This window comes from Chlorocebus sabaeus, chromosome 21 (genome assembly GCF_047675955.1).
Source record: "Chlorocebus sabaeus isolate Y175 chromosome 21, mChlSab1.0.hap1, whole genome shotgun sequence".
NCBI lineage: Eukaryota > Metazoa > Chordata > Mammalia > Primates > Cercopithecidae > Chlorocebus > Chlorocebus sabaeus.
In genome coordinates this window covers 127,633,936-127,661,303 of record NC_132924.1, presented here as the reverse complement: position 1 = coordinate 127,661,303, position 27,368 = coordinate 127,633,936, and the positions used below count along the sequence as shown (strand labels likewise).

Genomic DNA, 27,368 nt, shown 5'->3' with positions numbered 1-27,368 from the left:
TCATGAAGAAGGCAGTAGAATCAGAAACAGACTGGAGGATAGGAAAAGGAGGGGTGCCTTTTCTGAAAACCAGTCGAATGAATGAGTGAAGCTGAAAATTCTTAGAGGTCAAGGGAAGGAAGAAAGGTTAAAGTGGCCCATGGCCAGCGACCATTGTTTTTTCACTTATTAAATATTGAGCCTCTTCTCTAGTTCATATCTATTAGTGGTCAGTAAAGTATTCTGAAAAGGTTGTCTAGCTTGTGGGTCACTTTATTTATTTATTTTTTTTTCGAGGTTGGAGCAAAAGTTTAATAAGTGAAAAAAGAAAGCTCTCTGCTGCAGAGAGGGGACCTGGAAGAGGGCGTTGCCCTTGTGGCACTTGAGCTTTGTGGGCACCATGTCACTTTGACAGTTGGTGTGCACTGTCAGCTTAGACACTCCCACCTCTTCTGAAGCGCTTGACCGTCGGCTTTTCCTTAACCCTCACTTCCTTGGCTTGTGCTGATGCTCGTCTCCTGTGATACTGCACTTTCCTACCTGTCCCTGAAGTATCAGTTGCTGTGTCTGTTCTCTAGGTCCCCTGCCACTCTGCACCGCAACCACCTTCATGCTCATGGCTGTGGCTCCTGTCTGTGTAATATGCTGATGACTTTCTGTCAGGGAGATCCACATCTTTTCCTAGCTGCAACTGGATGCCTCTTGCCAGATATTACACATGGCCCCTCAAAAATGGCATGCCCAAACTAAAACACGTCCTTGCGTCCCCCACCTGCCAGCCTTCTAACGTGTTCCTCAGTGAGTGGTACTTACCACCATTTCAGTATGGACATTGCTCTCGTGCTTATACCCCTTCCGGACACCAAGGCTTGCCGATTCTCTCACCTCTTCCTCCTTTCTGCCCCTCATGACATCCCTTTAGTGGATGCCTCTTTCACCTGGGTTATTGCACTTGTTTCTTAATGGGCCTCTTGTCTTTAGTCACCCAGCCAACCAAACCCAGCCAGCCCACCCAATCCATTCTTTTCACATGGACAGTCGTCTTTGTAGGAAATCTGTGCTACTTTGCCTGTGTGAAATCCTTCAGTGGCCCTGCATATACCCCAGAATGAAGCACAGACTTTTTTGTGTGGTGTGTAAGAAAGCCCATTTATGGTCTGCTCTGTATTCACCTGTTCAGTGCCTTCAACACTGCTCCCTCTTTCTTGATGTATAGATTTTTGCCTGACACCCAGACGTTCACGAGGGTTCTGCTCACGTATCTCCTTTTGCAGAATCTTTCCCTAATTGTGGTGAAACTCCACATGCCCCAGCCTTTAAGTTGGAAGCTCAGGAGCGCCATGTGCGTGGCCCCACCGCAGCAGTGATTGTGCTGTCTCCTGGTTTGTCCAGCCCATCTGTCTTGAGGACAGACCATGTCCAGTACTTGACTCACAATAGCCTCCATTAGTTGGTCGGTGAATCAAGATTTGCTGCTTTTGATTGTCCCCAGAAGTTTCATTGGCATATTATTCAGAGTAAAAGGCTGTTAATTTTTATGTGGGGAACATGGTGTGTTTTTATTAAAAATTGCTTTATACCCAATAATTATTTCTGTAATTCAAGAGTGCAGTACACTATTGCCCATTTTAATTTGTGTGGGTTTTCTTGTTTTTTAGGTTATTCAGCTTCTCAAGGCTGGAAAAGCGAAGGAAGTTTCCTACAATGCACTAGCCTCACACATAATCTCAGAGGATGGGGACAATCCAGAGGTGGGAGAAGCTCGGGAAGTCTTTGACTTACCTGTGGTAAAGGTCAGTAGTAAATAGAATTTGTTTTATATCTTTTCCTCATGTATCTTGCAGGCAGTATCTTGAACTTTCAATATAGCTCTTCTCAGTATCTTTGCTAAAGTCCTGTTTTAATTTATTTTTATTTTTATTTTTTTATTTATTTACTTTTTTGAGCTGGAATCTTGCTCTGTTGCCCAAGCTGGAGTGCAGTGGTGCAATCTTGGCTCAGTGCAACCTCCGCCTCCCGGATTCAAGTGATTCTCGTGCCTCAGCCTCCCGAGTAGCTGGGATTACAAGTGCCTGCCACCATACCTGGCTAATTTTTGTATTCTTAGTAGAGACAGCGTTTCACCATGTTGGACCTGGCTTGTCTTGAATTCCTGACCTCAGGTGATCCACCTGCCTCAGCCTCCCAAAGTGCTGGGGTTACAGCATTGCCACCATGCCTGGCCCTGAAGTCCTGTTTTATGTGGAAAGTTGCCAGATAACTGTGGACATCTTTAACATCTGAGTAACTTCCATGAGCTTCAGGCCCTTTCAGCTAAACCAAGGTAGAGCATGGTTTCTGTATGTCATAAGTCATCCTAGGTCATCCTTTATGCCTGCTACAGAACTCGTCCCATGTTACCCCTGCTTGGAAGTTTTCTGAGCCAAGGAAACCTGTCATGGGAAACAGATCTGATGCCTTGAATCAGATGGGTGTTTGAATTATCATGAGTGTATTTCATTCCAAAAGCAGGCTAAGGCCTGTCAGGAGGTAACTCTTAGGACAGGGTTACTTTCCATCCCTCATTTGTGGCAAGTTGTCCTCATTTTCAGTTAGCTGAAAGGAGTCCCCCATTAACTATGTTGTTGAACTCTTTTCTGACAAGAGTCACAATGACCTTTGTCACATTGTCTACCCAGTGGTCGTCTGGGGTGTATCTAGCTTGACCTATGGGTAATTTGTTGCAGAAAATGGGGGATTCAGCTGGTGGAAGAATTGTTCAGATTTTGTTTATCCACCTACTGTATTATGTTATAGCTAATAAGTTAGTTGACATCTGTTAAAATGTATATTTTAAAAATTTGTTAAATTTTGTAATTCCAATGCTTCAATTTTATTTCAGATCTTCTCTATTAAGTATTTGTTTTAAAATAGTTCTATACTACTACCATTTTTTCCCTTTTCATGTTGTTAAATGCTTTGCCTTAAAAAAAATCTGTATGAAAGTTACCGTGGTTTAACAATAACAGTGTTAGGAATTAAGAAAGATTGCCAGCCTGGTGCAGTGGGACTCACCTGTAGTCCCAGCTACTTAGGAGGCTGAGGTGGAAGGATTGTTTGAGGCCAGGAGTTCAAGGCTGCCATGCACTGTGATCACGCCTGTGAATAGCTACCGTACTCCAGTCTGGGTAACACAGTGAGACACCATCTCTTAAACAAAAAGGAAAAGGGAAAAAAAATAGAAAGATTGCCATTAAGTCAAATTGCGGGGCCAGAGAAGCCGCCTGGCTGCTGGGAAGTGGTGACTTCCCCAGTACCCAGGGTCGGAAACTGCCTTGTAGTTTTACAAACTCGAGTTTCTTTTCTTTTCCTTTCCTTTCCTTGCCTTTCCTTTTTCCTTGCCTTTCCTTTTTCCTTTCCTTCCCCTTCTTCCTCCCCTTCCCTGATGGTATCTCACTCTGTTACCCAGTCTGGAGTGCCGTGGTGCAATCTCTGGTCACTGCTCACTGTTAAAGTGATTCTTGTGACATAGCCTCCCGCGTAGCTGGGGTTACTGGCGTGCGACACCACGCCCGGCTAATTTTTATATTTTTATTAAAGACGGGGTTTCACCATGTTGGCCAGGCTGTTCTCGAACTCCTGACCTTAAGTGATCTGCGTGCCTCAGCCTCCCAAAGTTCTGGGATTACAGGTGTGAGCCACCACGCCCGGCCACAAACTCGAATTTCGGAAATAAATCTGAAAGTGGATCTGTCTCAAGACAAGCTGTTTATAAACCATACTTGAGACTGCTGTAGAAGTCAGAATGACTATGAATTTGTGGTGGTAATGGTCATGTCCATGCACTAATGGGCCCGGTTCAGTGTGGCCCACTCAGGCTTGCCGTGGGTACAGACTCCTTTGTGGAGACTGAGTATCAGCAGGTTTCCTGGTTCGTTTACCCAATGCCCCTTTGTGTGACTTACCGCAGGGATGAGGTCCTGAGCTGGGGCACCCTCTTTGGAACATGTTTTTGTCCCTGGCTTGCTTCCTTGTACTGCTGTAGGAACAGTATCTGTCCCTTCCTTCCCCTTCCTACAAACTTTCTTTCTCTCAGAAAATAGCCTGGAGCTATTGTCTCATTAAAGTGACTTTGCATATCTTATGCAGATTTTATGTGAAAGGGTAATCTTCCTAACACGTCCTTGGGGCCTAGGTGATTGTTGCCAGGCCAACTACCAGAGGTAGTTCTTAAACCTGCCTGACCCCAAACCCCCTTTTTGTAATTAATACTTTGTAGCATGCCCCTCATTATACAGAAATGAATCGATATGTATTCGATTCATTTAAATACATGTATATATAAACCTTTAAAATATGTATATATAAACTGAAATGTGTTGCCTAAACTGAAATGTGAAGGTGAAATAAAAGGAAAGTAAATAATAAATATATATTTCAATGTGTAAACACTTGGGCATGGCTTTTGCTATATGTAGAGTCACTGCCTGTAGCTGCTGCAATTGCAGAATGATCTCATACCCCACAAGTGGGGTTGCCACATTTCAGAATGGTGATCAATTCCTGTAAAGTTCTGAGCTAAACAAAGCAGTCTTCCTTCATTTTACACAGTATTCATATTCCTAGGAAAGTCAGTATATAAGGCTAAGTAGAAATACCCATTACTTGTACAATTAACAGTTAGCTTCTAGGATTATCATCATTTTGCCAAGGTATTTTACTGTATTCAAACTCAGCTTTTTCCCCCTCTGGCTATAGTATTTTAAAATGAGTGACAGACGTATTTCATCTGTACCCAGTAGCATTCCAGCCTGCTTGTAATTTGTGGCAGCACCTGTATTGTCCAGGGACTATTGCGTTACATTACAAGGTGATAGAGTATTTCAGAGCTGATCCAACAGTTTGCCTTCACTCTAAGATATTTCAAGTAGATCCTGATATTCTTAGTTTGAACCTTATGGGCCTGTCTTATTTTGGATCCGGCTGCTAATAGTTGAGTCTGAATTCATATGACTGAAGGCTGAGACCTGGTTCCCTAGAGGCATATCCGTTGGCCTTTACCTTGATAGGAAGTTTGACAATGCATTTTAAAAATAAGGCATCTTTATACACAGTGGCAGTTTATCTATCATTTACATATTTGAATCTTATAAATGTTTAAAACTTGTTTCTTTGAGCACCAAAACTTTTTAAATTATTGTTTTTAATTGAGATATTTTTCTCAGTGGCCTTTGGGTAACTTTGGAAATGTTAATTTTGCTGACTTGTAGTGGGCTTATTTTATTTAATTTTTTTTTTTTGAGACAGAATCTCCCAGGTTGGAGTGCAATGGTGTGATCTCAACTCACTGCAACCTCTGCCTCAGGGTTCAAGCGATTCTCCTCTCTCAGCCTCTCAAGTAGCTGGGATTAGAGGCGCAAGCCACCATGCCTGGCTAATTTTTGTATTTTTAGCAGAGACGGAGTTTCACCATGTTGGCCAGTCTGGTCTCAAACCTCTCACCTCAAGTGATCTGCCCGCCTTGGCCTCCCAAAGTGCTGAGAGATTACAGGCATGAGCCACTGCGCTCAACCGGCTTATTTTTTTTATATTGTTCTTTGCCTTTAGGATAAATAGTTTCTTATTACTTTGCTTTTATAGTTCTCCATTTCTGCTTTATACTGTGGCCTACATCCTAATTTTGCATTATTTTATCTAAACTTAACTAAAGTAGGGCCTCAGTGATTCTACTTTGCCTGGATGGGACTTTATGATAGCCAGCAGTCTTTAAACTGGGATATCCTACCCAAGCTCCCTGGAGGGAGATTTTCAGCATGTGTGCTGCGTGGATGGTTGTAAGGTAATAGATAACATTTCCAGACTGGCCCTTCCTAAAGCTGCCTGAGAACACACCTGTGGTCACAGTGGCCCCTCCCACTTTACATGGAAGAATCAGACCTTCACCCATCCTAATCTTATAGTGCATTGCCCCAGGCTCTGAAAATTCTCGTGGACAGCAGACGGAAGGACAACTAGAAAGACTGGTTTTAGGGACTCTTCCCTTAGTGCTCAGTCATGGCATCATGAGCAGAGAGGGGTTTCTGGGTGTCGCTGTTGAGAGGAGAGCTTGGTCCACATGAAGGTGTTCTGAATTCAGAAGTGTCAAGGCCAATATAGATTCCTGATGCTGGCTCATTTTTTAAAATTTAACTGGAATTTTTCTAGGACTATCAAAAAAATGTGAAGATATGTTGGATAAGGCACGTAGATAGAAAAATTAAGTGCCTTCTTTCAGATTTCAGATAACTAATCCAATAACTTACTTAAAACCTTTGGTAAATGTCAAATCATCATGAAATAATTATCCCAGGCACAGCGGCCAATCTTTATTTCATTTTATAAAATGTTTAATATTCCTCTTCTCACAGAAAATACGCTTATTTAGAGTTATGCTGAAAAATTGTAGATGTCATCTAAAACATGATAAGGGAGGCGTTTCATTGTCGGAAATTTATTTAAGGTGTACATGACAAAAATGGCTTGAAGATCATTAGCTTGGAATATGAGTTGCAAGAGAGCAAAGACTTCCTTTCTCTTTTTCATTGTTACATCCCCAGCACCTTGCACCATCTCTGCATAAAATGGATTCTCAATAAATATTTGATGAATGAATTGATGGGTAGGTAATGAGTATATATGTATGTTTCAGTTGGCTGAAGTTTCTGGAAGTCAGCTGCCTTCCAGAATGTAGTAATGGGGACATTACTACATTTTTAGATAGTAATTTTGTGAAGTAGAGCTATCAGGATAATGATTTGTGTAATTATAAAAATTAAACATAGAAACAGGATAATTTTTCAAAAATTTCAAAAAATTTCAAAAATTCAAAAATTTTCAAAAATATAAATTACCCAGAAAGGTAGTAATTAATCTGTTTTATAATTAATCTCAGTTTTTAGAATTTATAAAAAAGGTTTTCAGGCAGTTAGAAATAATTTTTATGGCTTACAAACATTGTATCTACTTGACTTCACTAAAACAAACAAACACCTCATGAATTTAGACTTGATTGAATTTGGGATTCAAGAAGGGAGCATATGAGGGGCTGACTATGCCCTGGATGAGGTGGCAGTGGTGGTGGGGCAGGATGGGTGGCATTTCCCCTGTCCTAATCGTGGGGTCAGCAGTAATAAGTAAACCTGGAACTTAAATGTTTATACATAATTTAAAAAAATATATGGTAGTGCTTCATTCTATAATTGGATTTTTCATCTTGGGTATTAGTAACTAATCTTTGACTATAATATTTCTATTTGAATATTCATACTTGTAATGTGGATGTTTTAAAATAGGTTATAACAAAGACTTTTAATTTCTAAGAACAACACTAGTAAAATAGTATCATGCCACTTGTAAATTGAGAATACTTTTTGATTTAATCTTTTCTTTTTCAGCCTTCTTGGGTGATTCTGTCCGTTCAGTGTGGAGCTCTTCTGCCGTATCCTTTTTTTTTTAGTGGGGGAGGAGGGAAAGGGTAACTCTGGGTTTAAGACTGAAAGAAATGATAGTTAACGGAGTGAAAAGTGGATTCATTCGTTAGGACAGATTGTTTTGTCTGCATCTTATATTCCTACTATTTTCCATCCTGTTTCAAATTTTGTGTACCTGATATTGTCATTACTCATGTTAAAAGGGGGCTTAGCTGTGACAAGTAGCTCTAGGCCAGGAGCTGGAGGCAGGAGCTCCGGTTCTCTTCAACTTTTGTGGTGCTAGCTAGATGAGGAATATTTCTAAAATTCTAAGTCTTATTTGAATTGTTTGAAGAGTAAATTGGGGAAGAGAAATGAGAAGAAAATTTATAACATGCATTGTGAATCCTTGTAATTGCATTGGGTAGAAGGATTATTGATTCAGTGCACATGTGCTGTGGGTTGAGTATTGAAAATAGAGTGGTGAAGAAGACCATTTCTGCCCTCAGGGAGCTTCCTTGCTTGCATTGTTCGTTCATGGAGCATTAATGGAAGTGCCCCTGCCCTGGCAGTGTGTCAGGAGTCAGAAATGATGCATTCTGTAGGCCTCCTGTTTATTCTCCTAGGCCTGGTGGCTCCCTTTTCATCCTAAAAGGATGATGCTTCATGGGACTGTTATTTCAAGTGTAACTTGCTTGTGGAAATCATTTCTTTTGCAAGTACCTGATACCATACAGTTGCTAAAATTTTAGACCTGGCAAGAGATTATGTCATGTGCTCTATTTTATCTTGCAGCTATGCCAGGCAGTTCCCTTGAATGCACTTATTACCCATTGAGTCAATGCAGATGGAAGGAAACTTATCATGAAATATTTATAGAGAAATAGAGAAAACATTCCTCTACAAGCAGTTCTTCTTGGAGGATGTGTAGAACTTTAGCAACTCCAACTCAGAAGTTTTAATATTTTCTTGTACATAGCCTAAAGAGTTGGAGGAAATTAGTTCCTGTTTTTATTTTGTTGTTATTTATCACTTTTATAAGAAGTGAAAAAGACTGGGAATAGAGCTAAGAGGCTGGTCTTGCTGTTCTATGTCATTTATTCTCTATACAAGACTCCTTAAGAAGCTGAGTTCTTTTTTTTTTTTTTTCTTTTTTTTGAGACAGTCTCACTCTGTCGCCCAGGCTGGAGTCCTGTGGCACCGCCTCGGCTCACTGTAACCTCTGCCTCCCGGGTTCAAGCAATTCTCCTGCCTCAGCCTCCTGAGTAACTGGGACTACAGGCATACGCCACCATGCCCAGCTAGTTTTTGTATTTTTAGTAGAGATGGGGTTTCACCATGTTGGCCAGGATGGTCTCAATCTCTAGACCTTGTGGTCCACCCGCCTCGGCCGCCCAAAGTGCTGGGATTACAGACGTAAGCCACTGCGCCCGGCCACTGGGATCTTCTTTGAGCTCTTACTTGCCCATCCATAAGAACAAAAGATTGTACCACTGTGCTCCAGCCTGGGCGACAAAAGCAAGACTCCATCTCAAAAACAAACAAGGGAGCCCGGGAGACTCACTGGTAGACAGTGTGCTCTGAGATTTGCCTTTGTTAATATTTCCCCAAGTCTTTGGAAGTAGAAAATCCATGAGCTTAGTTAGGTTGGAAGATGGAAACAGATCTTGGGTAATGGGGCTGAAGATATCATTGCAATCTACAGAGTTTTTTTTACAGCCAGGGAAGTCTCAAATGTTTATAAGATTCATCTGTATAACTGTATAGGAGACTTCAAATTTGGAATAGAATTTTTAAACTGATATTTTTCTTGATTCACCTATCTCAATCAGTATATTTTTCTCCTATAGGGAAAGAGAAGCAATACTTTAACCCATTTTGAATTCTGCACACTCCAGATTATTCAAAAAAAGTCATTGTTTGCTCTGAATAGCCTGTGAATTACAGGCATGTAGAGATCATGACTGCCTTGTGTCTTGTTAAATTTGCAGTGTGTGATGTGTTAGTAAGTGCTTATTAATCATTTTGAATGAATTTTCAAGATCAGCTTTAGAAATAGCAAGGATCTTTGGAATCATATATTCCAACTTTTGTTTCAAAAAAGGGGAAATTGAAGCTCACAGTTGTCTTGCCTAAGTTCACAAAGTTAGCGGAGATAATAAAACTAGAGCTCAGTCAAGCCCTTATGAAGGATTCTTTCTACTGTGCAACAGAGGCAGTCACAACGTTTCGTTCTAAAAGAAGCAAGACATTTTAATTTTGCTTTTAAAATAACTGCTATGCCATTCGTGTGTGGGTGTATGTGTATATGCATGTGTGTGTTTATATGTGTGTATATAGTTAGCTAGCTCTCAGAGATCAAAGGGCTTCCCCCGTGAGTGTATTTTGCCCATTTGATTTATGATATAAGTGGAGAGATTGGATTTCAAAATGTACTTTACGGAAAAGCACTCAGTTCTTTCTGTGCTACCCACTGCTCTCTATTCCACTCTGCCCTGTACTCTTCTTTGTCTATCTTAAGTCTGTCTCTTTCTTAAATGGACTGAGTGGGGACGGAGTGGGTGGGTAATGTCTGTTAGTGAAGTACAGGTTGCACTAATCTTATTTCATTGTAATCTTAATAACTATAAAACAGAGTAAATGGTTTTTCTCCAGAATCATGTCAGATTTTTTTTGGAATCACTGCCTGCCTTTCTCAGGTAAGCATGGTTACAGTTAGTCTTGAGTTCTTTATATGTGACACTTCTGAGTTTTTGTATGATTGGATTTATGACCTGTTTGTTAACCAGTTTTAGAGAAGCTATTTCCTAAACTGACTGTATGTTTAATATGAACTCATGACACTTAAAATTATTTAAATATTTGTGCTTGCTTTTAAGATACAAAGTTTTTAATGAGTGAAAATGGTCTTTATAATTAAGAAAAAGATTTAAAACTTGAATATGAAAAAATATTAAAAATGAAATTAAAAGATGACAAGGAAAATTCAGTTAGAAATACAGGCAAAGAATTTTCTTAATAAATAAAGGGATCATACAGATCAATAAGAATAAAAAAGGCCTTAGCAGATAAGGCAGAGAAATGAATTTAGAATCTATAAAGAGGAATTACTAATAATAAGTGTAACAAAACATTTGATGCACTTTATACTTTATAATCAAAGACATGAACATTTTAATAGCAATGAGATCAGCGTTTGTGCTCATGGAATTTGTAACAGTGTGTTCAGTGTTGGTGGAGATGCTGAGGACAGACGCCTGCTTCCTGCTGCCCGGAATGGGAGTCAGCACAGCAGCTTCCTAGGAAAGGGGAGCAGTGTCGAGCCTTAAAATACTCATTTTGTTTTCACCTGCATTTCTTTTGTGTTTAGAAACTTACCCCAAGTCGGCTGGGCGTGGTTGCTTACGCCTATAATCCCAGCACTTTGGGAGGCGGAGGGGGGTGAATCACCTGAGGTCTGGGGTTTGAAACCAGCCTGGCCAGCGTGGCGAAATGCCGTCTGTACTAAAAATACAAAATTAGCTGGGTGTGGTGGCGCGCACCTGTAATCCCAGCTACTTGGGAGACTGAGGCAGGAGAATTACTTGAACCTGGGAGGCGGAGATTGTGGTGAGCCGAGATTGCGCCATTGCACTCCAGCCTGGGTAACAAGAGCAAAACTCCGTCTCAAAAAAAAAAAAAAAAAGAAAGAAAAAGAAATTTATCCCAAGTCGATAGAAGGAAGGACAGAAGGTGCTCACATTTATTGATAAACATTATTTATAAGATGGTAAAATTGGAAACAGATCATCCACTATTTGGGAATGTTTAAGAAACCTATTGTATATACTTATACAGTAGTCTAGCTGCTTAGCCATTTTTGAATTCTGTTTTATGAAAACATATAAAGACATGGGAAACGTTTTAAATGACAAAAGCAGGCCATAGCCTAGGTATGTACAGTATTACACCAACCAAATATATGAGAGCTATCTGAAATGAGGAACCAAAATGTTAATAGTGGTTAGTTCTGAGTATCTGAATATTTAATTTTTTTTGTTGTATTTTGTTTTTCTAACTCCCAGCTAAGAAAAACCTCAAATTGTAATAAAAACTATTTGAAAAAAATCAAATTGTTATTGTTTAAAGTCGTTTTACAAATTACGTGGAGTAATTTGTTTAAAATTAGTGGTCCTTAGGAAGGTAAAAGTGCTCTGTAGGATGTCCCATCTCATTTGACCTGACAGTCCTCATCCCAGGCTGTCATTTTGGTGCTCATACGTGATACTTTTGAGAAAGTGTTTAGTTATCTTTCTCTATGCACACCTTTGAGAAAAGGGCACATTCAAGTTATTAGGTGAGATGGAAAGAAATTTGGTTATAATCTTGTTTTTCCTTATGCCTTTGTGATAGAGGATTATGGAGCTGGGTAGTATTTGGTTTAGCATTGTTAGGTTGTTGGCCAGACTCAACAGTTAATACAAAGAATATCACCTGTCTGAACTTGATCCTTCCTCTGTCCAAGTAATAAGTAAATTTATCTGTGGTTACTGTGTTTTTGTTTGTGTCTCTTATATTCTGGAAGTTCTCTAAAATCCTGTTTTTGTTTTTGTGACATTAATTTGATGGAGATCCTTCAAGTAGCAAAGTTGGCTTATTTTTTTTCTCTTTAACAGGAATTTTGTTGGTATTTATATTTTGCAATGTTTTTTCATATCTGTTATAAGTGTATGTTTACATGAATGATCTTTAAAGTTGGCTAAAATGAGAAAACCTTTTAAATGCTGGGTGCTATGGTTACATGTAATTTTTATTGTTTTCCTCTACTTCTCTGTATGTTCCAAATTTACAATCAACGTATCAGAAAAGTTTTAAAAATGAAAACATTACTACTTATGTATAAACACAATGTACTTTGGCTAAAATGTGAATTTTTCATTTAATTTTATTTGCATCGGTTGGATTTCTGGGTTTCAGAGACTCAGAGCCGACTATCCAGAAATGATTCCAATTGAATGAGAAAGGGAGAGAGGACGAAGGGCCACGCTGAGTTTGGGACAGGGACAGGGAGTCCTGTGGGCATTTTTCAGAGATGAAGGTCACAGTAACATGGGATTTTGAAGACTTGATTTGGTGAAATAAATAAGAAAATCAAAAGTATGTGAGTATAAGATGATTATAGGGTTTCAAATGAGGTAATTAGATATTGTTAAATATTAACTATGAGTTTAGCACCAGAGAATATTATTAGTCTTCCAAAGAACTAATAGTTATGTTTATGAGTTTATATTTGTGATAGATTGTCATATAATACATGTAATAAATTAGGTATAGTATAGACATACATACAGGATACATATATGACCACTCGGGGGGGCACAGGTATGACTGTATGAGCTTAGGAAGGATGGCATCAGTCTGGATTGCGAGATGAGGGAGGCCTTGATAGAGAGGATGTAAGGTTTGAGTGGCCCTGAAAGAATGGACAGAATTGGAGGAAATGGGAAGGGAGGAGGGCATTCTGCGTAGAGCAAGGTGGAAGGAGAAGTCAGGAGTACACAGACGCTAGGTAAGGGGAGACTGGTGTCAGCCAAGGGTGTGCATTTGCATGTAGAAGAAAAAATGGTCAGGCAGGTAGATGGATAGACACGATGGGAAAACAAGGTATATGAGTTTGAACTGGCTAAAGTAGGTAGCAGGATGCTTCATCACCCTTTTTTCCTCGTTGTTTGATTTTGGGTTACAAATACTTACCTTAGAAAATTTGGGAGACAAAAAGCAAACAAAATTAGAATCACTTGTGATCATTGCAGGTAAAACTGGTCCAGGAGCTCTGAGCATGACTTGCAGGGCAGGACAGAGGCTGGAGTTTTGACAAATGGAGATTGGATTCAGGGTAGCAGATACAACATGGGACTTAGCAACAGATGGGACTCAGCAGGTATTGGGGACGTGGGATGCTGTGGTGCAAAGAGTGAGAAGCCAACGCTCACTGTATACCTCCCTGCGCCAGATCCCATGGTGGATGCCAAAGATTATGTCATTGTTTCAGTTGGGGAGCACCAGCAGAGTGGCAGCATCGCTGATGGAGCTGGGAAATAGGGAGGATCCTGATTGGCGAAGGGAGATGGCAACACTGGTTTGAAACACGCTTTGGGCTGTTGATAAGATATGGAAGTGTAGGAACTTGGAGATCCTGTGGCATGAAGGAAATTCCCACAGAGCATGATAGAGAGAGGAACAGATAACCGGGAGTAGAGCCTTGGATAGCACGCATTGGTAGAGAGATTTGGGGAGGAAAAAAGGAAGGAGCTTGAAAACAGATGATACTGGAGGAGTAGGATATTATTTTTAGAAGCCAAGATAAAGTCAGATTTAATCATTTTTGTTTTCATTGCTGGGAAGTAACAGCAACCCAGGTAAAGATTTAGAGCATAAATTGATAGAAGATAATTGTACATAGCTGTGTGTGTACATAGGTCCTATTCTGTGACCCAGGAAGCGGAGGAAAAGGATGGTAGAAAGTGATACAGGAGTATCAGCTGGCTCAGTGAGCATCACACAGGCTGAGGGGTCTAAGTACCTCTTGGGTTCTCAAGTGAGAAGTCACCAGTGTAGTCCCTGTGGGAACAGGAGGATGGATATCCATAAAGAAACAACTGGGTGAGCAAACTGCTCAGAGAACGTGAATATCTTGATTCTTTGCAGTGGAATAGTGTCATTCGATTGTGTGGTCTGGGAAGGGGCTCTGCTGGTGACAAACTGGGCAGAGGCCCTGCTCACCCACTGTCAGATGAAAAGTCGAATTTTACCTTGGTGCTAAACTTACCAAGGGGAGTGGCTGGGTCAATGGTGGCCAAAAGTTTAATTAGTTAGCAAGATCTTTGACAGTATTTTATATCCTTTTAGCAAATTCAGTGGATAAGAAAAATTAGAATCCAGAATTAGTGTGATCTTTGTGGGCCACTTGCTTTACTTCCCGCAGTTCATCACTTAACATGAGGAACTGAAATCCCCAGTGTGTCATGGGGTAAAATAAAAACATTTCTTTTAAGTTGAGAAAGATTGTTCAAATAGGGATGGGAAAGACTTTAATAGTCACTTCTATGAAGAAACCCTGGAAATTGTAGTTTAAGAAAAGTGCATTGGGAGCACTAATATTTTGTGGTTGCTAAAAAATGTTATTTTGGTTTTAAGATATATTAACAAACATATGTACAGTGTGCAGCTAAGGGACTTTGATCCAACAAATCCTTGATGGGTACTTCCTTTGTGACAGGAGCAATGCAAAGGGGTACAAATTAATTAAGATGCGATTTCTCTCTCAGTAAACATACTGTCTGTGAGGGTCAGACCTTGGGCAAATATGGTATGTTGCAACATATGCAAAAATGAAAGTGGGCCCCAGGTACAGAAACAGGAGGGAGTGCTCACAGTGGTTAGTCCTCACTGATTGGAGACTGTCAGAGGGATCTGCACCTTTTCTGCACACTGGAACACCCATGCGCACGCACGCTCACATGCACATGCCAGGCAGGACCCCAGCTTTACAAAAGGACTGTTTCTTGGTGGTTCTCAGTGACCTTCTGTCTTTTCCCCGTCAGGGTGTTGATACAAGCTGGAGCTCTTTGTTGGAGTCTTCCAGAGCTCTCCCAGGGAGAGGTAGGGAAGGGAGCTTGTCCAGCAGAAGTTGGGAAGCACAGAGATCATCTGCCTTCTTCTGACCCGGTATTGATGCAGGCTGAGGCCTCTGTTGTAATGTGCTGGGTAGGTTTTGGGGAATAGGTCAAGAGTGATTAATGGAGAGCCTGGCCAGGTCATGATTTAAATCTAGAAGCCTAAAAAGTCCGTTCCATTCTGTATCTCAACAACAGTATTTCTTGACTGCCTACCCATGTGCCTTGCACTGTTCTAGGTACTGTGAAAGATCTCAGAGAAGTTGAGGACATCATGTAAGACTCTTTTATAAGGAGTGTTAGAGTTCATAATCAAGACTGGACAAGGAGAAAATCCTGTAAGCTAGAATCAAGGAGTGTCTTATTGGGGGTGGTGAGGCCTGAAGAAGGAAAAGGGAGAGTGTTCCTGATTGGTTTAAACAAAAGCTTTTATTCCTGGGGGGCACAGACTTGAAATTCTAGTCCTCTGCTCCTGGTTGCTTTGGAGTATAGTTGGGAGGACAGATAAGCAAGCAGATAGTTGCAGAGTGTGAGAAGTATTTAGATTTCTGTCCAGCTTGCTGTGGGAGTACAGTGGTAATGCCACCTGAGCCGAGTCTTAGAGGAGGAGGTCAGAGGGTGGGCACAGCGGGGCACAGGAAAGTGGAACGTGGTGAGGACGGCAGGTGCACGCGGGGGCAGTGCTCATGGGCAGGAGGAGGTGGTTAGGAGCCAGCCGGACAGGAAGGGCCTGGACACCACAGGGGAGCCTTTGGATTTTAGCCGTACAGCACTGAGGAGACATTATTAGCCAACATGATAACATTGGTATTTTGGAAAGATGGTTTTTTAAAAAGAAAAGCACTTTTCCCCAATTATAAAATTAATGCTTTTGAAAATTTGGAAAATACAGAAAAGTATAAAAATGAAAATAAAAATGTCCCCATAATCCTGTCACTAAGTTACTATTGTTAACATTTTGGTGTGGAAAGAGCATTCTTAATTATGCTGATGGAGATTCATTAAATGAGCTGGTATGGATGTTCAAAGTCATTTAATCCAAACGTACATCAGTGAAGAATCTGGGTCATGGAAGTTTTCCAAGTTGACATAAGCGAGTTATTGGAGGCATCGTATTAATTCCGGGTCTCCTCCATTCCTCCCTAGCTGATGTTCTTTCCACAGCAATCTACTGCACCCTGTTGAGGTCTACGCCTGTGACACAGGCCAAATAGGGTATAGGACTAGATTTACTGCAGTCAGTAAAATAAAATAATACTTAACTGAACATATAGGCAAATCTTGGTAATAAAGGCATATCTAGATTGTTTTTAATTTCATTTTTAATAAAGATTATATAATGACTCCTTGGATTAATCTGTATTATCATATAATTAAATCTCAACTCTCCAAATGCTGTAGGATATAAATGTTTTTGTGAAAGCCTCTAATAAAAATAACCTGGTCCAGTCTTCTGAAATGTGACATTGACTTACTAAATTAACAAGATATAAAATAATGATTTGAAAAGTGATTTTTAGAAAGCTAACATGTTCTTGTTACTAGTTATAGAGTAGTGTGTAATACAAAATAATTTCTAGAAATGTTTGTAAAATTGATGAGAGTAGATGAAGAATGCTAGATTATTTGCAAGCTGCATACTGGCAGTTAAAAAGAGATTAACACGCTATTATCAGTACTTTTAAAACATTAACTTGAGACAAAGTTCAGGATTCTTCAACAACTATAATCCTCAACTTACAATAAATTTATCCAGAAAAAATTTACTTGGTTAAATGATTATCTTAGAATTAATGCTTATATTTTTATTTTTCTTAAATGTTCTTTTGCTTTTCAGACTCTAAAATTTCATTTTTTTAGAAATTGTTTTTGACTTTCCCAGCAGTAACTGCCCTTAGAGAAGCACTATAGAACAGTGGAAAGCCAGTTTGGAGTTAGACCTGGGTGTAGACAGACCTGGGTTTTAAAAGCCAGCTTTTCCAATTATTAGGTGTAATTTAGTGTGTTTCCTTATCTTTAAAATGGGGCGAATGATTCCTGTTTCACATGGCGGTTGGAAGGGTTAGCTGTATAGATAAAGCACTTGGCACAGTTCCTGGCACATAGTAGGCAGGCAATAAATGGTAGCTGTTTCTATTGTTACAGTGAAAGCCTGTTTGACCGCATAAGCCATTGTATCTGGAGTCGTTACTTCATCACTGAGCAAGCATAAGAATTATTCCTTTTATGCTTGCCTTCTTTCTTTCCTTTGTTAAGTAATATTTACATTTTCCCCTGAACTTATAAGCCACCATATTTTTATCTTTATTTTTATTTTATTCATTTCATAATTAGTATTTGTTATCCATTAGCATAAAGGCATTCCTAAAATACGATTTTGATATTGCTGTTGTATTTAAACATTTTCAAAAGTGACACAAATGGAAGCTGGAATGGTGTACTAGTTCTTCCTGCTTTTTTTCCCCTGACTGTTTTTGTTATAGACTGAAATAATCCTCCATTCCGCTTTTTGGAATGTGGATATAAATATTTTTAAATTCATTTGGTGACAAGGCAAAAATAAGTAATTATATATGTAAAACTATTATGATAGGAGTGAAATTTTTGTTATAATAAGCAGATAGCTAAGAGCTTCTCTATTTTTTCTACAGATATTCTTAGGTTAATTTTATTAAGGGAGAAACAGAGTTGTTGCAATATATTACTAAAGTGAAAATATAGCCATGCACAGATTTAAATGTATGGTAAAAGCCTGCTTTCTAACTTCCCATCAGGTGTCATCTGAAGACAGAAGTGCCCTGTGGGCTTTGGTTACGTTCTATGGGGGGGACTGCCAGCTGACCCTCAATAAGAAATGCACGCATTTGATTGTTCCAGAGCCAAAGGGGGTAAGCATTTCTTGTGCCGCCTTCTTTTTGTATGTCATTTAAGAATTTCTAGTAATCACATGTCTTTTTTGAGCTTCTTTTAAATTATTATATTTCATTTACAAAAGCTGATTTTATTGGTTTATATTATTTATATCCAGCTTCATTCCACAAAAGATGTCAGACGATTGTAAATTGTAAGCCAAATATAACTTCTAAATACTATGAAATTTGGCTTCATTTTATGTGGAAAATAGGAAAATGTTATTAATCTGAAGAATTTCCTTTCAAATCCAGTAAAACTTTGGTTCATTTTTATTTGTTTAAAAAAAATGTATTTTTCGTTCCCTTCACCATTTTTTTTTTTTATTTAAACCTCATACCAGGTAGAATTATAAGCATGCGTTTAGTGAAATTTTTGATATATTTTCTTCTTCATAATCTGGAATATATGAAAATGACTTTTGTCTTGATAAGCATAGGGCTCTCATCCTTGAGCAGTGGTGTGGCTGTACGGATTTTGTTTCCACAAGTAAGAGTTCCTGGATCAGCAGCATCTGCCCTCCTTGGGTACTTGTTAGAAATGCAGCCTGTTGGCCAGGCGCAGTGGCTCACGCCTGTAATCCCAGCACTTTGGGATGCCAAGGTGGATGGATCAGTTGAGGTCAGGAGTTCGAGACCAGCCTAACCAACATGAAGAAACCCCATCTCTACTAAAAATACAAAAATTAGCCAGGCGTGGTGGCGTGTGCTTGTAATCCCAGCTACTCAGGAGGCTGAGACAAGAGAATCGCTTGAACCCAGGAGGTGGAAGTTGCAGTGAGCCAAGATCACACCACTGCACTCCAGCCTGGGTGACTGAGTGAGACTCTGTCTCAAAAAACAAAAAGAAATGAAGTCTGTCCAGCCTCTTCCCGGACCTAATCAAATGAGCCGAACAGTCAGTGTGTGATCAAGCCCTCTGGTGGGGGATTCTGATGCATACTAAAGTTTCAGAACCACTGTTCTATAGAAAGCATTATATCAAATTTATGATGTGACTCCTAAAATTTAAGTAAAAAACATATTTTCCATGACAATTTAAGTGAGAAATAGTATGTTTTGGTTAAAATAGTGGGTTCTTTTTACATTAATGTTGATTTATAGCAAAAATTTATTTGATTTTTACATAGCTAATTTGAAGGGGAGATGAAACCTTTAACTTTTTTAACTGAGTTGGGATTATAATTTAAGAGGCACTATGTGAACAGAGTGGGTTTGTCAAAGCTGTTTTGAATTGTGATTTGATGTTTTAATTCTAGTGCCTTAATTTAGGGTTTTTCCCCCTTCCAAAATATTTTGATGATAAATCCTTAGTAACTCTTTGGGCTTTAGGATATAGTATGTATTTTAAAGTATTTATTGACTTTAGACTAATTTGTACGTGTATAGCTAAAAATGGAATCTTTTAAAATTTTTATTTGGAAGGAAAAACAAATCTAAGTCATAAGGTCTATATATAAATACTTTAATTGAACTTTATTTATCCCAACAAAGAGGCACTTAAAAGAAATCATTTTCTTTGGCTAAAACATGCTTGTGAATAAGACAACAAATATGATACTATAATTATATTTAGATAAAGCAAATACTCCATATATTTTAAAAGTTGATACTAAACATGATATTATGTATAATGTATTATGCATATATAGAGAGATTATCTTATCTAAGTCAATAGTGGAATTATAATATTGTCTTATGTAATGTATTTGTTCTTCATTCTTGATTTCATTTATGGACTGGAAAAGATAAGTCTTTTTTTGCTTTTCCAATTTTAATTTCCCAGTTTTACATGAACTAATTCAACATAGGTAAAAATGAACTGCTATTTTAATGCTTACTGTGTTTCTTCTGCAACGGTAAATATTTGTTAAAAGCAGATTTTGTGTTTGCCAGTAATAAAAATAACACTAATACGCAGCCATTAGTGAGCACTTACTAATTGCCAGTACCGTGCTGCTTGCAGCGTGCAGTGAAGGAAGTCCTGCTGTCCCCTTGAGAAAACAGAAATACAGACACCCACCATTCCTTTCTCTAACCCCGTTCTGTACACATTACTGTTCCTAAGTAATTTTTTTTTTCTTGAGACAGAGTCTCACTCTGTCGCCCAGGCTGGGGTGCACTGGTGTGATCTCAACTCACTGCATCCTCCATCTCCCGGGTTCACACAATTCTCCTGCCTCAGCTTCCCAAGTAGCTGGGATTACAGGCACGTGCTACCACACCTGACCAATTTTTGTATTTTTAGTAGAGACCAAATTTTGGCCAGTCTGATCTTGAACTCCTGACCTCAAGTGATCTGCCCACCTCGACCTCTCAAATTGCTGGGATTACAGGCGTGAGCACTGCGCCCAGCCCTTAATTTTTAAGAAGTCATAATGCCCACATGTAAAGAAAGAGAAAGAGAGCAATTAATAATGAAAAACAACCAGAATTTTTAATGCTCACGCATAACTACCCTAGAAGACAATGAAGTAGTAAGATATTACATGGGCCAGAAGCAGTGGCTCATGCCTATAAATCCCAGCACTTCGGGAGGCCGAGGTGGGAGGTCTCTTGAGCCTAGAAGTTTGAGATCAACCTGGGCAACAAAGTGAGACCCCATCTTTACAAAAAATAAAAATCAGCTGGACGTGGTGACTCACACCTATGGTCCTAGCTACTTGGGAAGCTGGGGACGGAAGGATTGCTTGAGCCTGGGAGGTTGAGGCTGCAGTGAGCCATGATTGCATCATTGCACTCCAGCCTGGGCAACAGAGTGAGACCCTGCTTCAAAAAAAAAAAAGATATTTGTAAATGTGTATCTTACATATATGAGCATATATTTTTATATATTACAGTCATGAATATGGCAGCTGCAAAAAAAGATTAATGTTGTATATCTGTTGTAATGATGACATAAAGGGTATAAGTGATCATTGCCCTTAGTGACATTTTCCAATGAAATTCGATTAAAAAAAAACTGACCAACTTGTAGTAAATTTTTGAATAAGCTAGAAATAATTCCTTTGATTTTTTTTTTTTTGAAAATTAAGTACATACCTTCATACATTTTTAAATATGACTGATGGTACATTACCAGAATGTTTGCAGGATAATTCCTCAACTATGCAGCATTGTCTTGATCATTCTAGGACTTAGCATTGCCTCAACCATTTCCTTCCAGCCAGCTTTTGTGACAAATAAGATAGGCTCTCACAAATTTCCAAAACTTCAGGGAGTAGTAACAGCTCTTCTTTAGTGTCAGACTTACTTTCAACCAAGATCACAGGATCAGAAAGTGACAGTTGGACTTCGTGTTCATGTCTGTCTGTTGTCTTTAAGGCAATAGTGTTTCATTCCTATTGGATCCTGGTAGGCCATGCACCCTTCTATGGCATGGTGTTCCCTGCCTCACCTCACCTCTTCCCTGGTTCTTTCTAACTCACCCCTTGAAAGCTGAGAAGCACCAGTCTATAAAATGAACTGAAGGAGCCATATATTCTGGCATAGTCTGTTTATAAAACCAAAATGGTTTTAAGTTAATGTTAATTATAATTAGCCATTATGTTCTTGATTCATGATTATGTTGTTTGTGGCTTATGTAACTCAATAACCACAAATATTTGAAAAATTAAATCCCTTTAAAAAGACTGAATTTGCACCGCATGTTCTCACTCATAGGTGGGAACTGAACAATGAGATCACTTGGACTCGGGAAGGGGAACATCACACACCGGGGCCTATCATGGGGAGGGGGGAGGGGGGAGGGATGCATTGGGAGTTATACCTGATGTAAATGACGAATTGATGGGTGCTGACGAGTTGATGGGTGCAGCACACCAACATGGCACAAGTATACATATGTAACAAACCTGCACGCTATGTACATGTACCCTAGAACTTAAAGTATAATTTAAAAAAAAAAAAGACTGAATTTTTATCATTCCTTTAAATTATTGTATTTTATAATCTATTCAGATATAAATTTGTAAACCTAATAGTGGTGAATTTAAATAGTTTCTTTTAATTTATAAGTTTTATGAGTGCTAGAGACCAGCTGACTATACTCAAAAATAACATTTCTTTTTAAGGTAAATGTTTGTTTTTATTTTTTTTAATGAGCACATAGCAAAAGCTTGTGCAAATGGCATAATAAAACTACCTTTTATACTCTTGAAGTTTAAAAGTTTCAAATTGAAAAGAATGAAAGAATTTATAACTTAAAACCAACAGAAACAGGGTATGGTTATTAGTTGTTGGGGAGAGGGGACATGGTTGACCCTTGAGGTCCTTAGCACTTCGTGAGTTAGAAGTTTTGAGGATACAAAATTTAGAATGATTTAGTTGATAAATTGGGTCAGGCAAAGGCATCTAAACATTGTTTTCCTCTTAAATCATCTTTGTTTAAACAGTTACTGTCTTTCAGTGATTAAAAACTACCTATCTTGTGAAAAGCGAGAGAAAACTTGAGTGAAATATAGTAAGACTGTTTACCTAAATGTTTTACTTAGATTTCCATAGGAAATAGTCAAGTTATTTCTGAAATGTGAAATGCCAGCATTCTATACAAACTAGGAACTCAAGAGCCTGCTGGATCCCAGCTTTTTAAATGTGAAATTATCTTTTTCATATCCAAATTTTTCAGTGACTCCTCTTCATGGCGATAGTTTTGTTTTTTGGTATTTGCTAAAACAGAATTTAAATAACTTTTTTTGTATTTTATTATTTCAACAAATATCTTTTTAACTTGGAAAAATAATATGTAAGCCATATTACATATAGTCATATGTTATTCAAACAGATGATATTTTTGTATTAATTGGTTTGTAAATATTTTGCTGTATACCTGGACTTCATATTTTCCTAAAATAACTCAGGTTTTTCTGGGATGGGTAGTCCAGAAATTGAAGATCTCTGGTAAAAATTTATCATCTGGAAAGATTTATATAACATTTTATGCTTTTAAATATTTAAGAACAGCATGATTTTTAGGATAAAGAATAAAACATTTTATTATCAAGGGTATAGGTAAATTGATGTACTCTTACATAGCTGTTGGAAGTGTGATTGCTATAGCCTTTTTGGGAAGGGAAGTGTAGTTATAGATATGAAGCCTTATATCTGTATTTCTTTTCAAACCTCAACACCAAAACCTAGGAATAAGTCATAAAATATAACTCCAGTTTTTCATAGTGGTGAAACACTGGAAACAACTACGTGGCTAACACTGGGGGATGAACTAAGTTACACAGCTGTGCAACTGAAGAGGAAACTAAAAGCCTTTGAGACTACTGGGGAGATCTGAATAGGGCCTGAGGATGAGGTGAATTATAGTTCATTGTGCTGCTATGATAACTATGGTGATTTAGAAAGTCTTTATCAATTTGAGATCCATAAACAAAGTCCAGGAGAAGCAAGATTTGTAAAAGGTTGCCAGTTATTGAAGCTGGGTGACAGATACAAGGGATTTATTCCACTAGTCTCTAATTTGGTCTGTGTTTGAAAATGTACATAAAAAAGTTAAAAACAAAAGCATAAAAGTGTACATATTTTCATAGGAGGAGGTTGTTCCCAATATATTAAGTGAAAAAGGAGCATTATAAAGTATTTGTTTACTATGACTATGTGTTTTTTCCCTTTGTCCTTTTAATATATGTACATATATATTTATAACAAATAATTTAAACTATACCCTTAAAATGTTAATCGTGGTTCTCTCTAGTCAGTGTGATTATGATTACATTCATTTTCCTTTGCTTAGCTTCTTATTCATGGGTGTCTCCCATGACTAGGTTTTTCTTGTATTTTAAAAAGGTTTAAGAAAGAACAACCTCACAAACACAAGTTAAGTCGCTGAGCCGTGTGCAGAGCTCACTGTTTGCAAGGATGTGCATCTCCCAGATGGACAATGCCTGGCGTTTGCCGCCAGGACTGAATGACTGACAGCTGTCCTCCCTGTGCTACTGCCCCGCATCCCTATTGCGTGTGACTCTTATTCTACCCAGAAATTGCAAGTGCTGCCTTGGGGCTCCACAGCAGGACATGGAGTTGAGTTTAGGGCCCTGATTATGTGTTTGCTAGAGAATTGCTGTTATGTGTTAGGCTTTTAGAAGCACAGCCAGATTTACAAACTTACTTATTTTAAAGTTACTTTATTGTCGTATTACTCTTACTTAACATTTTTAATTTATTTCTTCTTTCTTTGTTATTCCTTCCCTTGTGCCTTCCACATTCTGCACTCTTTACCACAGTAGAGGCCTCTGTTAACTTGCCGTACATACTACTACGGACACGTCTTTTCCATTGGGCTGTATTTTCTGCTTTCGTTCTAACTGTGCAAATTGTCATCATTTGTGCCCCAGCCAAAGGTCACCTTTCAATGGGGCTTTCCTCGTGTCCTCCAGCTTACCTTGATGAGATCACCTTCCAATCTGTCACCGCATCATTCAGCACTGGTTTTATATTGTATTTGCATTCCATATTTAATTTCTCTTTAGAACCAAATTGTGAGCCTTGTTAGGTCAGAGACTTGTTGCATCCTTCGTGTCTCCATCCCTTAGTGCTGCTTGGCATACAGCATGAGCTCCATAAATACTGGATCTTGAATAGAGCTATCCTGTGCAAGTCAGCCAAGTCAGCCACACTCCATGAGTGTATGTGATGCATTGGTGGCACTCTGCCATGCCGTTACTTTACTAACTGTCGTGGAAAAGCAAGCTTCTAAATATTATCAATCAATAAAAACTTAGGTAGCAATTATTCGCTTCCTAATTTTCCATAGGATTACTAGCTCTACTTTTGTACTTAAAATATCATTTTAAAAAGTTAATTTTAAGCCAAGTCTTTTAAGACTCCTACTGCAGGCATGAGACCTTCCTATGGTCACTGCTGTATGGTTCCTTTTAACTTTTGCCTCATGTCCTCTGTCTTAAAGATCAAACTTTCCTTATGTATAAAAGTGTAATAATAGTTGCTCAACATTTCAACTGCATTCCTCTCCTGAGTTTTTTCTAAAATGCATAATTGTAGGAAATGTGATAAAATTTACAGCTTTGTTTTGTGTGTGTGTGTTTCTGCTTTCCTCATAGGAGAAATACGAATGTGCTTTAAAGCGAGCAAGTATTAAAATTGTGACTCCTGACTGGGTTCTGGATTGCGTATCAGAGAAAACCAAAAAGGACGAAGCATTTTATCATCCTCGTTTGATTATTTATGAAGAGGAAGAAGAGGAAGAGGAAGAGGAGGAGGAAGTAGAAAATGAGGAACAAGATTCTCAGAATGAGGGTAGTACAGATGAGAAGTCAAGCCCTGCCAGCTCTCAAGAAGGGTCTCCTTCAGGTGACCAGCAGTTTTCACCCAAATCCAACACTGAAAAGTCTAAAGGGGAATTAATGTTTGATGACTCTTCAGATTCATCACCAGAAAAACAAGAGAGAAATTTAAACTGGACCCCGGCCGAAGTCCCACAGTTAGCTGCAGCAAAACGCAGGCTGCCTCAGGGAAAGGAGCCTGGGTTGATTAACTTGTGTGCCAATGTCCCACCCGTTCCAGGTAACATTTTGCCCCCTGAGGTCCGGGGTAATTTAATGGCTGCTGGACAAAACCTCCAAAGTTCTGAAAGATCAGAAATGATAGCTACCTGGAGTCCAGCTGTACGGACATTGAGGAATATTACTAATAATGCTGACATTCAGCAGATTAACCGGCCATCAAATGTAGCACATGTAAGTCACTCAGAAAAAAATTTCAGTACTGGATTTTAGAATTGGATTTCACAGTTTATTTCAACGTAATGTATTGGTTTTGCTTTTTCAGACCAAATAACTTACAAGCAGTATTTGTATGAGAACCTGTTTACTGTTGTGTGTGTGTGTGTGTGTGTGTGTGTGTGTGTGTATATATATTTATTTATTTCAGGGTCATTGAAAAAAGTAACTGTACGTTAAGTTGAAGATTTAAAGCAGATGAGTAGAAACAGGACATCAGTGATGGCGTAGTATCCCTTGAAGGGTTTCTACTCTTACTTAGTTTAAAATTAGCAATGGCACCAAAGAGAATAATGAAGTTTACCAGCTGTACCTGATTTGCTTATAATGAACTTCATGGTAGTAAGTAAATAGCACAAATTCATGCATTTGTTGAAGAAGCCTTGATTTCAGGTTACAGTTTATATAGCATGGAGCTTATTGATACAGAGTGGATCTTAAGTTTTGTTGCTGTTGTTTTTTGTTTTTTTGTTTTGTTTTGTTTTTGTTCTTGTTTTTTTTGAGATGGAGTCTCACTCTGTCGCCCAGGCTGGAGTGCAGTGGTATGATCTCAGCACACTGCAACCTCCGCCTCCCGGGTTCAAATGATTCTCCTGCCTTAGCCTCCCGACTAGCTGGGATCACAGGCATGCGCCACCATGCCTAGCTAATTTTTTTTTTTTTTTTTTTTGTATTTTTAGTAGAGACAGGGTTTCACCATGTTGGCCAGGCTGGTCTTGAACTCTTGATTTCTAGTGATCCACCCACCTCGGCCTCCCGGAATGCTGGGATTACAGGTGTGAGCCACCATGCATGGCCTTAAAAGTTTTAAGTAGATATATTTCTATTTAAGACAGAAGGAAGGTAGTTGAGGTGGTATATTGGCCACTCTTTGCATTTTTCTGGGCACTGGAGATAAAATTGTAAATAAGAAAACCAATTTAGGTAGAGAAGACATGCAGTAAGAGGAGAAATAGGAACAGACGGACTGTTGATGGTGAAAGGTGTTTCGAAGAAAATAATCAGGGTCCCATAATAGCAGGTGAAGGGAAGGAGGCTGTTTTAGACGAGATGGTCAAGAAGGACCTCAGGCAGGAGGTGACTCAGATCAGGGCTGAATGACAAGGAAAGGCCGTGCGAAGAACTGAGGGCACAGAGTTCCCAGGCAAAAGGAAGACACAAATGTGGGCATGAATTTGCTGAGTTGTAAGAAAAGAAAGTTAATAAAATTTGAACTGCATGAGGTGAATGAGTTCTAGGAAGGATTTAAAAGGGGCCTTGCCATATAGGGCCATAGTGAGGAGTATGGACTTTCTTGGAAGGAAGCCACTGGGTTTTGAGTTGGGGTGAGATGCACTCTGATAGGTATTGTGTAAACAGTGGATCGTAGAGGGGCAAGAGTGAAGCAGAGAGGCCCCATAAGAGGATATAGAGGTGGAGTTTGAGAGAGAAAAAAATGAATGGGAGGATCCAGCTTTCTGGCCTGAGCAAGTGAAGGAAGTTGATGCCATTTCAGAGATAAGGGACACTGGGAAAGCTGCAGGTTTGAAGAATCCAAGTTTCTTTTCAGATGTGTTGGGTTGGAGGTATCTGATCCATGCAGGGGCTGTCTGCTACGCGGTGGAACCAGAGGAAACAAGGCTGACTGAAGCTATGGAGGTAGATGTGAGG

The 27,368-nt window shown here is 39.0% G+C and overlaps 1 protein-coding gene across 5 annotated transcripts in view; it reads left to right on the top strand.

Moving 5' to 3' along the window:
• Nucleotides 1–27,368, top strand: part of PAXIP1 (PAX interacting protein 1) — a 60,043-nt gene that overhangs the window by 2,813 nt on the left and 29,862 nt on the right. For 2 of the 5 annotated variants that reach the window (XM_073009541.1, XM_073009538.1), the window contains exons 2-6: nt 1,638–1,772; nt 7,392–7,435; nt 10,042–10,105; nt 17,836–17,949; nt 25,041–25,676. In XM_073009541.1, coding sequence (XP_072865642.1) covers nt 1,638–1,772; nt 7,392–7,435; nt 10,042–10,105; nt 17,836–17,949; nt 25,041–25,676 — 993 coding nt within the window. Of the gene's footprint in view, nt 1–1,637; nt 1,773–7,391; nt 7,436–10,041; nt 10,106–14,989; nt 15,153–17,835; nt 17,950–25,040; nt 25,677–27,368 lie in introns of all 5 variants that reach the window. The other 3 variants (XM_073009540.1, XM_073009539.1, XM_073009542.1) reach the window with 3 other exon arrangements.